The sequence below is a fragment of the Amborella trichopoda genome, chromosome 10 (assembly GCF_054954075.1).
Source record: "Amborella trichopoda isolate Santa Cruz 75 chromosome 10, AtrichopodaSantaCruz75HAP2 v2.0, whole genome shotgun sequence".
NCBI lineage: Eukaryota > Viridiplantae > Streptophyta > Magnoliopsida > Amborellales > Amborellaceae > Amborella > Amborella trichopoda.
This window is the reverse complement of record NC_142345.1, coordinates 36,519,256-36,534,766: the sequence shown is the minus strand read 5'-3', so window position 1 is coordinate 36,534,766 and position 15,511 is coordinate 36,519,256. Positions and strand designations below refer to the sequence as shown.

Below are 15,511 nucleotides of genomic sequence, written 5' to 3'. Positions count from 1 at the left end.
AGAAACAAGAGAGAGAAATATTTGTCAAAAATTCAGAGTACTAAAAGTCTCCTTACCTTTTTTGGGCAAGACTTATCCGCTTGGTATATATGTCAATACTACATTAATGAGGAGATATCTCTTAAAATTTAAGAAGAAATATTTGTAAAAAATTCAGAGTACTAAAAGTCTCCTTACCTTTTTTTGGGCAAGACTTATCCGCTTGTTATATATGTCTATGCTACATTAATGAGAAGATATCTCTTAAAATTTAAAAAGATACTATTGAAGAGAGATCTTAAAATTTAGAAAAATATTAGATATGCCATAAGAGAGAGAAAAAAAAGTTCTCTTTTAATTAATTTATTTATAAAAATTGCTTGTGGGTTAAAACATTTTAACGTGTTATTTAAATATTTATAAAAAAATGCCATGATTTTTTTTAGGATATATTTTAACTGAGTTGAGTATTACTACTATACTTACTTAGTGTATTTTTTATTAGTACTTTAAATTAAAATTATCACTTTGCCGATTTTTTTGCCTTATTTTTCCTTCAATATTATTGTATCTAGAAAATGTTATGTTTCTATATTTGATGATCGATGCTTTTTATCCCGTGAAACACACGCTAGTGATAATTTTTTGCAAAATTGAAAAAATTGGGATTAATTACTTGTCATGATAGTGCAAATTTATTAGCATTCACATGCCAGCCAAATTGTCGAAGGAATCTAAACACTTTATTTTTTTTGTCATTTCGTCTTTTAGCCAAAATTTGAAAATTTGGAATTAAATGTTAGGCCAGGGAATTTGTTCATATAAATGGGACACTTTTATTATCTTGTTACCATAGTTGTCGAAAGGTATTATACTCTTGCGGGAGGATATTGTTCGTCTACTCCCTGAGGTAAAAACTTATGTAGGATTAATTTTGGGGAAACAACCTCTTCAACCAATATAAATAACTTCAATAGAAAAAAAATTCCTAACTGTACCTTCCATGTACTTGAAAAAAAATAATATTCACGATTGAATAGAAAGTGTTTAATTTTTAGAAGGTGAGATTTAAGTGTTAGAAAACTTAAAATTCAAAATTGTTTCTGTTCAGAATAATTATCTAGTGATTCTTAAGTAGTTGCCAAAGTAAAAAAATCCTCCCAATTAGGTCTTCCAAGTGAGGGATTAAGTGTACACTATGATCATGCGGTAGCCTCCTACTTGTTGTAGGAGGCTACAACCTTAAATAATTAAAATAAGGTGTACCTTCAAACTATCTACATGCCGTGAACAGTCTGCCAGCTCCACTAAAAAATCGTTTAAATCAAACAAATCTAAAAAGGCTATAAAATATTAAAAATAGACATTGTAGATCTAAAAAAGCATGAAAATCTTGCAAATAGATTGGGCCCTGAACAATCTGCCAACTCCACTCAAACTCGCCCGTGTTACCAAGCTTGGGCTAGAGCCTAGGCCAGGCCCGAACCAAGTTTAAAAACTTGTTTTATTAGTAAAAAAGAAACGAATATTGCTACTGAGAAAAATGGAGAACATTTACAAAAGAAGAGAATAACACAAGTCACTTCAACCTTCTACAGTTGACAAGAAATGGCTGTGATGAATTTTCAGCCATCAAAATGAACATTGGGTGAGGCGAAGAAATGGTTCACATAAATTGTCCATTCTTTACATTAGACCAACGTTTTGAGAATGAAGACAGAGCTGAGTATCTCAACTAGGCAAAATAAAAATAAAAAAAATGAAAACACATATATAAATTTTTAAAAATAAAGAATTTGATTTGTAATGGATGTTTACATAGGGAAAATTGCTTAAAATAAATATTTTAAGAAAAGTTAGACCGGGGTAAAGTGCCTAAAAAGGGATTTTAAGCAAATTTTCCTTTTAAATATTCTTTATATTATAGTAAATATTAAAAATTATTTTGATCATTAATACTCACTTTTATATTTTTCTATTTTTTTTAGAAAATTTTAAAAATAGCCATTGGAAAATATAAAATAGTTTAAAATCTATTATATTCATTAATTTTCAACTTCATTTGAATATGTATTGTTTTAATCATTCTTTATTTGTTTTTCATATTTTAGTAGATTTTTTTTTTGATTTTTTTTTCAACACTTTTTTGACCGCCCGAGACTTGCCTGGTTAGAGGGATTGAATTGGCCGATTTACCGATTAGGCTAGTTAAACCAAATCTAAGCCCATGTCCAGTTAACCGTTTCGATTCGATTTTACGAATTTGCAAACACTGCATCCATATTTAAGATGGATACTTTATACCTCTGGACGCATATGGCAGACATGAAAGAATTATTCTTATATAAGACATGTTAGAAACAATTATCGGCACTAAAATCTAATGACGTTCTTAATATGCACAGTAATCCTTTGACACTCGATTAGACCCATCCCCACTTGGGTCAGGCCTAGGCCACAACGCTAGTTTAGGCTCGAGCCGACCTATATGGGGTAACCCTGACTTGGGCTTGGACCATCATGGCGATCACTAAATTTACCAAGGATTACATAATGAAAAAAGTTTATATAAATCTTATAATGTAGAACTATGGATGCACTTCAAAAATCCATCGGAAAAAGTTGTTTTCATGTTGAAAAACCTTTTGATTGATCATCTCGACATCGAGATGTATCACCATAAAAAATAAAAAGATTTTAAGTCTCAAAAATAGTGTATTTTACAACATATTATTTACACCGTCCATTTTCAAGATTTTCATATGTTTATAGATCTACTTGATTTTAACTATTTTTAAAATTTAATTTTATAATTAGATATAAAAATAGATTTTAAGATAATCCTAATAACATTTTATATAAAAATTATATACCATGATAAAATTTGAAAGTGCACCTTACCTCTACAGCTACGGTTATTGCTATGGATGCATTCGTATGCCAACTGCACCCTTCCATAATTACTCTACAATATGAGAACCGCGTTACCCGTTAATCACACTCCCTAACTACACTCTACAGCATCCAATCCAAGGTAGTCCCGCAGTCCCACGTAACCAAATCTGCGGGACTTTTCATTATCTCCCGCAGGATCTGTAACTTAGGGTTAAGGGGTTTAGAGCTTTGCGAGTATCTCTTTGTAGTGAAGTACCTGTGTTAATTCGGATTTTGGGTTTGGGTCTGATGGTTCACAATTCTACGTGCTTTCATCATGGATTTCTCCAAATCCTTGGTTTCCTTTTCCCTAAAAACCAGTTGTAGAATAAATAATTGTCTCAGAAGCCCTCTGAGACTGAAATCTCTTTGAATTCTCCCGCAAATTAGGGTTTTTAGGGTTTGACTGGTTTTGTATTTTCACTGATAATGAATTTAACCAATTCCATGCTTTTTTCAATCAAGAGTAACCTTAGAAGCGCTAGTTTGAAAGCGCTCTGCAATCTCAGGTACATTTTCTTAAGAAGTTACAGGGATGCTTGTCCTCAGAGAAAGCAGGTAGGATCAAATCTAGGGCTTGTGTTAAATGAAGTTGCAGATATTCAAGCCATAAAGCGATCTGGGCAAGAAGAAGAAGAGGATGAAGATGATTTAGAAGAAGTGAAAGGCCTGATCGGTGATTTTCCATTTGAAGCCAATAGAGTTGCAGAGATTAGTCGTCTATGGCCGGAATGGTTGGAGCTTATGGATCTTCTCTATGAAAAAGGCTATATCATGGGGAATTCTGGTTCTAACAAGAATGAATTTGGCGATTCAAAGAACGTTTTTGGAGACTCAAATAGGGTTCGAACTGCTTGCCTTAATCTTGCAAGGGATCGTTACGATATCATGAGGTAATGGAAATTCTGAAGAATATTTGCACAATTTCTATTCTTAAATATTTAATTGTTCTTGGCATTTTGCCTGCTTCTTTTTCTTTTTCGTTTTCGTTTTTTCTGTGTACTAATTTCTGCCGCTTTAAAAAAATATATATACTAGCAAAACCCCCTCCTTTTTTATATATATAATTTTTACACAGTTATGTAGCTGAAGTCCGCATGCCTTTGTTTTTATAACTTTTTGTATTTCTCGTTTTTATGCTTTGTGTGATTGGCATGGTTTTCTTTATTTTTAGCTGTTTTGGTTTCCTGAAATAGATAATAGTAATTGATTTTGATTTTGTGGTGAATTATTTATTCATCAAATTAATTGCTTGTTTGTGTTTTCTTTATTCTCCTGCATTACTTTTTTAACTGTTTTGTGCGTTCAATGTTTTTATCTGTATGTTTTCTTGAACTTACGTATTGCCGAACTCAGCAACTGCGGAATGACTGAATGCTCACTTTAGGTTTTCTATTTGATTTTGTTTTACTTGATTCATGGGATGCATCATTGGGAACTTTATTTAGGATCATGAGTGTCAGAGCTGTTTCTGTTTATGCAATGAAAGATTGTGGTGTTATATGATGGAGTGGGGGACGAAATGTCAAAAAAACATAGTTAACAAAGTAAATAAGAAATGTGGGGAGGAAACACCAAAACAAAAGAAAGGTAAGAACGGGAAAAAAGAAAAAAGAAAAAACAAAGTAAGAGACTGAAATTTCAAATTTTTGAAGAAAATGGGGCTCTTGTACGTGTCCTAACTCTAAAGATGCTTGAATGTGATCTCTTCAACTTATATCTTTTGTAAAAAAATGAATGGCTGCAATGGAAGTGCATTTGACACCCAAAAATGTCTAATGGTTGTGATGCAATTAAGGGAAATGAATACTCAGTCCCCAATAATCTCAACGGTGTACAAGAAAAAGTCAAAAAGTGAAAGATAAAGGAAAAACGGTTAACTCATAAAGTCAAGATCTCAATGAAAGACATGCATCTCTGACTAATGGCAGTTATAGTTTTTTTCTGGTACAGTAGTTCACTTGATAGATCAATATTGAGTTTGGAAGTATACAAGATTCTATTCAAATACTGTTCTTAGTAATCCAATAACTCTTTTGTTTTTTGTATACCCAAAAAAAAAAACTCTTTTGTTTTGTACTTTTTGAATGATAATCATTGTATTTCATACTTCATGTGACATCTGTCCTGCTGTTCTCATTTTGACTGATACCTGAAGGTAGAGATGCATAACTTTCTAAGTATGTCTTTCGAGCTGTAACCAGGCAAGCCCAAATCAATCATTCTTTGAATTTTATTTGTGCATTGGACCATTTTGCTAGCACCATCAAATTCAGAATGTAATTCCATTGTTTCTTTTTGTTAATTTTTTAATAAGTAACGTCTGTCTTGTTGATCGAATGTAATTTTATTGTTACTTTGAAGAATTATGGTTCTAGAATTTACCCTAGGTGTTAACACGAGAGCATGATCTTACTTATCAGAAAAGGAAAAAAATTGAGGTCATGGTATTTATTGAAAAGAAAATCTGTGGCAATATGAAGTTCTTGAGAATAGTGTACTTGTTATCCTGTTCCACTAATTTGAGATATCATCAATTTACCACCTTTAATTTAATATCTCATCCTCTTTGTGTAAACATCGAGTTGGCCGGATTTTTAATCACAGTAAATTTTTTGATAAATCTGGATTGTAGAACGAATTGTTTTTACAGTTATCAGGAAAAGAACTCAGTTTATAACCGTGTGGCTGATCCTATCTGCTTTGGCCCTCTGCCTATCTTTTGCTGCATTTTAATTATCAGGGCATCTTTGTCTTTCTCTCAGATACTTGTCTCGGAAAGACATTTATGCGATTGCTGCATGTGGATGCCCTAGCTTGGACAGGAAAGTCGTCAACTCAGGAAAGCGCTTGAGGGCATATGTGGGCATTGATGAAGGAGATGTAGGTACAAGAGTTTTAAGAGTCCCACTTTATTTTTTATGGGTTCTTTTCATTTACCAATTGAGCTATGGAAACCCCTAGGTCCCTAGTCCATTTGGGTCATCACCATTCAGTCAAGTTATGGGTGCTGGTGGAGAGAGGGGGGGAACCATTTTCGGTGACAGGAGAGGCAGGGAGATTTTTGCCAAGGGCGCAACGAAACTTCACCCACGATTCATTTTTGATGATCAATCAGGAGGGAGTGGGCGGGCCACATGCCCTATTCTACTTTATGTCAATGATAGCCCATCATTTCACTAAATCATACGTATCAGGATCTCCCAATTAAGGCGGCGATCCCGCTCCAAGATCACGATCTGGCAGTCCTTTGTCAGGATCTCCATGGGATCTCAAGCCCTAGTAATTGGAATCTTCTGCCAAACTTGCTACATCATAATGATTGCATCGAGCCATAAACTACATCACGATGCTATAACTGCATCAATTTGTGCTTTATAATAATATAATTGAATTATAATAAATTAATAATTGCATGTAAACTTTACCTCAAAATAAATAAATTAATAATTGCAGTTTTAAAATTTTAATATTTTTTATTAATATTTTTATTTGTTAATACTAATATTGTAGAATGATTCAATTTTTTTTAAATTTTATTAATATTTCTATTTTTAAAGAAATTTATTTATATGTTAATAAATTGTACATGATGCACTCCCGACCTAGGGAGCTCTACATGTGTCAATCTGTTGCTCCCACCCACACCCCCGCCCCTACTCCAAGCATCTATGCACTGAATGGTGATGAGCGACGAACCCAGTAGACTATTTTTTCTAGTAACCTATAGTTTGCTGGAGTATTGTCTATGTTTCCTTTAGTCTATTGATTAATGCCGATAAGATCTTCTAAATTATATTTATGATCGAAGATTCATTTTCCATCTTTCGAAGAGTTTTGAGAGTGTTAACACATCAAAACATCTGATTAGGCTTGCAGCTCCTGCAGTTTAAGGGGATCGTGTGAGAGAGCATATGTGAAGGCACGTGAAAATGAAGGTGGGCGAACTGTCGATGTCATGCGCATCCTTTTGACATATGGTCTAGAACCCATTACAGGGTCTGTGGAGAACAAGCCATGCCTGAACAACACCGTGAGAGCATCTGTTAGGAGGCTGCTCAAGGAAATGGTAGTTTCAAGTGCCAAGGAACCTGAACCTGATGCTTCAGAGTCCAAGCATTCAGATCATCAAAGAGTTCCTAAAGCCCAAGTCAATGCTCTATTAAAGCAAGGGGACTGGATTTGCCCCAAGTAATCTTCTCAAACAACATCTATTAAGTTTCAATTTCCTTTTCCTTTTGCCTAATTATATTCATGTTCTATCGTGATCATTATGCTTCAAGCTTGCTGATTAAAACCAACCTCAAGGCTTTATTAAAGAGAGGGGACTGGATTCGTCCAAATTGATCTTCTCAAAATTCTATTGTGTTTTTCTCCTTCATCTCTCACGTGCAGTTATATATGAGTTTCTTCATTTTCATTACATTCACGGTTTTATTAATAAAACCCAAATCAATGGTTTATAAAGCAAGGGGACTGGATTTAGCCAATATAGTCCAAAACAAAGTAGTTCGAGATAAAAGATAATCTTAAATAAAGTGTAATTTAGTTTTTTTTTTCTTCCTCTTTTGGGTATATTATATTTGAGTTTCGTTATGATGATTAATTTTTTACTAACACTCTTATGCTACATTTTTTTAACAATTGGTGACAGATGCAACTTTATGAATTTTGCAAAAAATGTCAAGTGCTTGAGATGCGATGTTGTTCCTGAAAGGCATGTGAATCTGAGAGAGGACGGTGAACCTGTTGGGATGAAGAAAGGAGACTGGTTTTGTGCCAAGTAATACTTTGTAATACTTCTCGAGTTCCTCCTTTCTTCTCAATGATACTCTTCTTGTTCTTATTTGATCTTTTGCTGCTTACTTGAAGCCCTTATATATTTAATGACATTTCAGGTGCAATTTCATGAACTTTGCAAGAAACACCAAATGCTTCCAATGTGGTGAGAAACCCCCAAAGAGACAACTTAATCCAGGGGAATGGGAATGTCCATCGTAAGCATCAAGAATTTTCTTGATAACATTATGAGAAGTGGATGCATTACTATATATTACAGAGTTGGGGTACCGCTTGTCCTTGAGACCCATGTGGAGATGAATTGCAGTTCTGCGGGTCCACTCTGAACTACTGTTCATTTTCACTGTCCTTTAGAAGAGATAGTGGATAGCCTGCCTTTGTATGTGTCAGCATACCGATCATGTTCTGTTATACTTCCCATAAGATTCTTATTTTCAGTTCAATGTCTATCCACATGAACTCGTGTGATGCACCCTATAATTTAAAAAGACTAAGTATTTGAGTCGATGACCAGAATAGCATGTAACAGACATTTTTAATCTGGCATATGTCCATTCAGATTTCAAACTCTCTCTCTCTCTCTCTCTCTTAATTTTTGAGTTTCTCTTTTCGCTTCTTCTGTGCAATAGTTATTGTGTAATAACTTCTTGTCAACAACTCATTAAAGATTAGAAGTGCTCAGATTTATTTGGGAGATGAGGTACCCATTAAGTGATCCCTTTTCCCACTATGATTTTTTTCTCATCAATCAGTTGCTTTTGCAGGTGCAACTACATAAATTTTAGGAGGAACATGGTGTGTTTGAAATGTGATTGGAAGCGCCCAAAGACATTGAACTGTGGAGAAAATTCTTTAAGCCCCCAAAACAAGTTTCCAGAATTTCGCCAGGGGTCCAAGAAAACATGGTTTGGCAACAATTGCAAAACAAACAATTATCGCTCTGTTGAGGAAGACAATAATGGTGAAAGCACTGAAGTGAACTTTTGGGATAGTGGGGATGAAGAGAGAGAAATGGCGCACACGAGCAGAAGGGGCAGACTTGAGTTTGAAGATTTTCCAGTCAAAGGGGGCAAGAGTACAATTTCCCAGGAAAGAGAGAGAGATAATAGAGAGAGAGAAAACAGATGGGGCCGTTTGAGCAGTCATGAGAGGTTTGATGTGAGTTACAATGGGTGCAGCAATAGTGATGATGATGATGATGAGATGGCTGGCTGGTTTGGAAAATGACTCTAGTTGATACCATCCTTGTTGTCATTGGACAGAGAGAGCGGGGAGTGACTTCTGTCTCATAAAGAGCAGCTTTGGAATTCCAGTTACATAAAGTGCTGCTCTTGCTGGACGATGGCCAAGGACAATAGAATTTAGTTACATTAAGAACTGACATCGATGAAAGAGTAACCATATGCATCAGAATTTTATTACATGAAAGCTATTGTCAGAATTCTCGATCAGTCACCAAGAGACTTGTCCGGAGGTTTTCGAACCAAATGGGCTTTGTTTGTGTTTATGATTATGTGTTTTTATCGCTGTAAATTATATGAATTTTGTTCGATATAGGTCTGGGAGCCTGACATGGAAAATAGTGATGTTAGTGTAAGTTTGAGCACAAATATTTTCGGGTTTTGCGAGTTTATTGAAGTTGAACTAGGTGGTGGGGATGTTTAACTTCTAACAGGGCTCATGAGATCATGAACATGCATGGATTAATTATATCAAAAGCTTGGAACTATGGTGAGGATGAAAGCTAAATCAATTATATCACATGAAATAGGTAATAATCATTTTTATATCATCCTTTCGACTCTCAATGTTATCATTGTAGATCATTTAACTGCTTTACATTTTTAGCCATGGAATTATGAAATTTGCTCCATTTTATATGAGTGTTTAGCCAGTTTATTGCACAAGCGGTTGTGTTGGTGCATATTTGGACTTGATTTGATCCAATCTCAATTCAACAATTGAAAGTGTATAGGTTTTGGCCATGGTTGATCCTATGTAGGCCGTGAATTTGTTACAAGAATTTGAATTTGAATTTGAATATGGCGGTTGTCCTTTGTTGGCATATTTGCATAACTTACAAAACTTATTACCTTTCGACAGCATATATTGTTCTCTGCGAGAGCATACCGTACATATACTTCCTCAGTCAACAAAATACTTGGCTAGGTTGAATTTTTGTAGTCTAAAACTTTGGGAGCTACATAACAATCGTCAGATGATTATTTTTAAAATAAAAAAAATTTGAGGTTTTGTTAGGCGTATATCTAGCCCTTCAAAAATTGGATGGTTTCAAATTTGGCATTAGATTTATCCATTACACGAGAGTTTAGTTCTAAATCTCTTTTTTTGCTGAGATTATTCTATGGGTTGTAAATATTATATTCTCAAATTTGATATGTAAAAATATTTGTAGCATGTATTTTACCTGACGAAAGAAGTAGATATTAGGGAAATTATCAGAAATATAATTTAATTTTTGTCTAATTAAAAAAACAATCTTTAATTTTTATGAACTTTATTTACACTCTTTTTTTTCAATTTTGATATATTTTTTTTAATCAAAAAAGCCTTCACAATAGTCATATTATTGTAATGACTATTGCATTACAGTACCTTAAGTACCGTAATGACCAGACTAAGCATTACGGTATTTTAAGTACCGTAATGACCATGCTAAGCATTACAGTAACTTAAAGACCGTAATGCTCATTGGGTCTTTTTCTCATTTATTTGTTGTATCGAAGTATTACAGTACTTATCGAAATGTTTAGCTTGGTCATTACGGTACTTAAAGTACTATAATGTTTAGCCTGGTTATTACGGTAGTCATTATGGTAATGCGGCTACCTTAAAGACTATTTTGACCAAAAAAATAACAAAAATTTTTAAAAAAATAAAAAAAAGGTATGAACAAAATTTATGAAAGTTGAAGATTTATTTCAATTATGTCAAAAATTAAGATATATTTCTGATAATTTCCCTAAAATATTATACTCCATAGGGAGGAGGAGATCTTTTAGCTACCTAAAACTTGCTGATCAAATTTTATACTCAATGCGTCCACGCTTTTGCCATGGTTAAGCAATTGAGCATTGGAATAATTGTTCCGAGATATACGTTTCTGCACTAAAAACTGCTATTTTGATCCCCAATGTTTGCATGGAAGAATACCTCTAATTTATATTTCAATAAATGCCTTGGTTCTTGAGAGACCCCTTCTCAAATAATTCTATCTGGAAAACCGTACCAATATATGACACGAGGCCGTACAATGTTGAGTGGCTCCTAATATTCATTATAGGTATTGTTTCCGCAAAGTAACCAATATGAGTAGGATATAGGTATGACAGTGAGAAAATGATGGCTGAATGTGTCCAATGATGCCCACTCCACATCGAGTGAAAGAAAAATATATAATAAAATCATTTATTTTTTATACAAAGAAGTTATAATTATTATTAGATGTGAGGTTAAGTGGTTGAAGGTGTATTATTATTTGGTACAAAGTTAAATACAAATTTTTTAAAAAATTATAATATTATTTTATTAAATTTCACATCCAATAGTAAAAAATGACTGTGATCTTCTCATACAAAAAATAAATAGTCTTTAAAATAAAATCCATTTAACAAAGGGCCATGAGGCAATCATGGGATACAATGCCTTGGATTCCTGATATATAAAACCACCATGAATTCAGCATACGGAACATCACCTTGCATAATTCATGGAATTGGCAAACATAAAAGCCCAACAATATCCTTGGTGTTTGAGCCTCATGCGGGTCTTGATTGGTGCACCCCACATACACAGCATGAACTTCTTTCAAGACTTGAGGGGCCTCTTCATGAGAAAGCAATGTAGCAGGAGACCATCAAAACATCTACAAAATCATTGAGGTACCTTTACCCTCATTTCTTGCCTTCTCAAAGCTTGTCTTTCTTTCTTTATGCTAATATGCCACTACCATGTTGTACAAAATCAACTAACGATTGACGCCTACGATGGACTATTACGTTAACATTCAATAGTGATAGTGATATACTGATATCTGTATCCAAAGGTGAAACAGGGTTTTCAGAATGTTCCCCTACTAAATAATGACAGTAAAATATACCTATCTTGGAGCAGAATTTGAATTGATTAATTTGGTGGGAGAACTATATATGCCTTCAATCTTGCGGATACATCGACTCGTCCATTGAAGGATTGAGGCGCGCGATTGATTGTTACTTTATCAAAAAGTTGTGAAAAAACACTTGCTCTTGCCCCCTGACTTTGGGAAGCTCCATCAAAATGCATGCCTCAAACAGTAATAGGTTTGATCATCAAAACCATTTCATTTATGAGATCCTTATACAGTGGAGATCCATCCAATAAAGGATGTGATGCTACGAAGCCATCCTGCATTTATCCATTGATTGAATTTTGCACGAAATATCTAATATAAAATTTAGATGGTTGCATAACTTGTGAACCACAAATATAAATGGTGAGCACATTTCCTTCATGGGTAAGTAACAGTGCTCTGCTCCCTCCAGCATGGAACTTGTATTTTGCCCCCCCTCATTGCAGTGGGCTAACAATGCTCCCAATGATCAATCAAGAATAAAAATGCTAAAGTTTTTCTTGGTTAGGCTCAGGCCTGCTGGGCTATTACAACTTTACAAGCTAGGCCCGAACCCATCGTAATGCCTCTGTTGAGGCCAGAGCCCAGCCTGGCCTGGCCTTAGCTAATGAACTGTTTACATTTCAATTTGATGATTTTTTATAGGTGTTCTCGGCTATAAAATGTGCCGGAGAAATTAGAGAAGTTTGCAATATATCCTCTCACATTCCATAAACTTAGAGCGGAAGAACCAAGTTCCACCTTCTATGTTTGTTGCGGAACCATGTAAGTCACAAAATGGTAAGAGCAACAATTTACATTTAATGTTGTTTTGGGGTAGGGTCGTCATGGTAGCACCCCACTTCGTGGTTTCTATTCCCACCACTAACACCACCCCGTTAATATGTTAAAAAAGATAACTTCTAATCTACTTGAAAAATCAGATAGGAGCCTATCTTCCTCACTGAATTATCACAAAAAAAAAAAAAAATTGTTATTTTGCCCTTTTTAGGAAGGGACGGTTTCCATGCTATGGTAGCCCCTCTTTCAGGTATCAAACATGCCCTAAAAGTAAAAAAAAATGGTATGCCACTAGTGCCTCAAATCAACGGCAACTCTTATAAGCAATTTAGACCGCTTCAATAGAGGTAGATGGATTAGATTTAGGGATTTTCTGGAGCTCCAAACCAAATTAAACTTAAAACCAACAACTTATGAGAAGACCATTATCATAAAATCAAATAACTCTAAAGGAGTATGCAAATTTTTTTAAGTGTTCCCCACACTTAAAATGTGGTTTGTCAAGTCCTTTTATTTCCCATTTTTTATTTCCCAAAAAAATTTTCAGTCACACATGAGCATACTGTCTTTTTACTCTCCGGTAAAACCCAATCTAGGAGGCAAACTCTTCAACCATAGACTAACTTCAAAAAAAAAAAACAAAAAAATCCCAATAGTACGATCTATGCATTTAAAAAAAAAAGAGAGGGAAAATTGCAAACCCCCCCCCTAAAATGGACTTTCCAAGCAATTTACCCCCCCCCCCCCCCCCCCCCCCTAAAATGGACTTTCCAAACAATTTACCCCCCCCCCCCCCCCCCCCTAAAATGGACTTTCCAAACAATTTACCCCCCCCCCCCCCCCCCCGGTAGCTTTTCCTAGCAATTGCCCCCCAAACATTATGTTTCCTAGCAAACACTCCCAATAAGTTCTTTATTTTTGACGAAAATACCCTTTCCATACATAACAAATCATTTTCGAATCCCAATAAAAGGAAACGCCGGACCGCACTTTTACAATGCCGGACTCCGCATTTCAAGATGTTGGACCACCACTTCAAAATGCAGGACTGCCCCCTCAAAATGTCGGACCACCACTTCGAAATGCCGGACTGCCCTTCAAAATGCCTGACTGCCATTTCACAACCCTGGACTGCCCATTTCTCTAATAGCATAATCTCCGGACCGCCACAATGAAACGTCGAACTGCCCATTCCAGCAAAATAATCGTCGGACCGCCTCTTCCAAACTCTGAACCGCCTCTTCCAAACTCTGAACCGCCTCTTCCAAACGCTGGATCGCCTCTTCCAAACGCCGGACAACCTCTTCCAAATGCTGGACCACCTCTTCCAAACGCTTGACCACCTCTTCCAGCCGGACCGCCCTCTTTAGCAAAAATGATTTTTTATGTAACGAAAGGGTATTTTCGTAAAAAACAAAGAATTTTTTGAATTTGGGGTGTTTGATAGGAAAAATGGTTTGGGGGGGGAGGGAGTTGTTAGGAAAGGTTAGGCGGGGGGATATTACTTGGAAAGACCATTTTGGGTTTTTTTTGTTTTTTTTCAATTTTCCAAAAAAACAAAAAAAAAAATGTTTCAAGATTGAACAGAGACCGTCTAATTTTAGGTGGGTGAGATCGAAGTACTAGGAAACTCGAAATTCGAATTTGTTCTTTTGAAAATAATCATTGAATAACTCCTAGGTGGTTCCCAAATTTCAGATTGAAAAAAATCTTTAGATAGGTCTTTTAACTGAGGTAGTAAATATGCAGTACTGCTCTCGCAGGAGCATGATATGTGGAAATTGCAATAGGGACACAGCACAAAGAGGAAACTGCGGCTAGTTCTTCTACGTCAAAGAGATTGATAAGCCTGATGAACTATTTTTCATTATTTTATATACATCATAACTTAGCATGATAGAGGTTTCACTAAAATAATGGACTACATTTAGGAGGGCTGCACAAAATCGAAGAATTGGGATTCTTCAATCTTTCAAGGGAGCAATGATGTTTCCCAAGGTTTAAAAAATCGGTGATCCAATCCGGAATTGGGCAATCCGGATTGGAAATCACCCAGGACGCTTTGGATTAGGCCCAAAAAGGGGATTCGGGCGGTTCCAAATAGTAGAATCGCCTATTTTTTCGTGGAACCGCCGATTCCAACAATTTTTCACCGAGTATGACCCATTCTTCACCGATTCCAATTGATTCTTCATTGAGTCAAGCGAAAACAAAAAGGGATGAACAAATTTTTTTCTTGAATTATGTTTTAAAAAATTTGAAATAAAAATTTCCAATTCCACCGATTCTTCCGATCCGATCCACCGGTTCCTCCAATCCGACATGGGTATGGGTGTGACAGATTCAAGTTACCGATCAGTACTTTTAAACCTTCTTGTTTCCAAATTGTAGTTGAGTCTTGCAAAATTGTGGGAATAAATGACTTATATTTTGCTTTAATTTATATTTTCATATTCTTCTCACATACTTTATGATTTTCACATTTATTGTTGTACACATAGGTAATCTTTGTTTCAAAGTTTCTTAGTTGATATCAATATCTTTAGGGAAAAGTTTAAATAGAGCACAGGCTCTAAACAATCAAATTAGAGCCTACCTAAAAACTTTTACTAGAAAAGGTTGTTTTGATGCCTAAATATCTTCAAATTGATTATCTTGACACCAATATACATGAACTTGAGAAAAAAAATAGATTTCAAGTTTTAGAAATAGTGCATCTTATGACGCATTTTTGGTCCGTCAATTTTTGAGTCATTAAAGTTTTTATAGATCTACTCGATCTACACTATTTTTGAAGCTTTAAATTTTATAATTAAAGATAAAAATATATTCTAAGGCTAGTCAAATATTTCCAGTATTGAAACCACATTTCTCAACACTATTTGT

The 15,511-nt window shown here is 35.0% G+C and overlaps 1 protein-coding gene across 15 annotated transcripts; it reads left to right on the top strand.

The window, feature by feature from the left end:
• Positions 1-3,118: 3,118 nt before the first annotated feature.
• LOC18427615 (uncharacterized) lies at positions 3,119-9,323 on the top strand. 15 transcript variants are annotated; one of them, XR_016042930.1, is made up of 6 exons: positions 3,119-3,806; positions 5,679-5,796; positions 6,785-7,104; positions 7,568-7,696; positions 7,812-8,092; positions 8,478-9,323. XR_016042930.1 is itself a non-coding variant. In XM_088849901.1 (6 exons), the coding sequence occupies exons 2-6, from the start codon at positions 5,774-5,776 to the stop codon at positions 8,938-8,940; spliced, it is 1,017 nt and encodes a 338-aa protein (XP_088706027.1). In that variant the 5' UTR covers positions 3,119-3,806; positions 5,679-5,773; the 3' UTR covers positions 8,941-9,323. The 15 variants fall into 15 exon arrangements, 6 of the variants coding, with proteins under 6 accessions (XP_088706027.1, XP_088706026.1, XP_006836727.1 ...); XR_016042931.1 differs by having other exon boundaries at positions 7,568-7,706; positions 7,812-7,910; XR_016042932.1 differs by having other exon boundaries at positions 7,568-7,706.
• The last annotated feature ends 6,188 nt before the right edge of the window (positions 9,324-15,511 follow it).

Excerpts from the sequence above, each read along its gene's own strand:
- LOC18427615 (XM_006836664.4), top strand. The coding sequence starts at position 3,343 with ATGAATTTAACCAATTCCATGCTTTTTTCAATCAAGAGTAACCTTAGA. Across the intron at positions 5,797-6,784 it reads TGGGCATTGATGAAGGAGAT|GCTTGCAGCTCCTGCAGTTT; the intron begins GTAGGTACAAGA and ends ACATCTGATTAG. Across the intron at positions 7,105-7,567 it reads GGGGACTGGATTTGCCCCAA|ATGCAACTTTATGAATTTTG; the intron begins GTAATCTTCTCA and ends AATTGGTGACAG.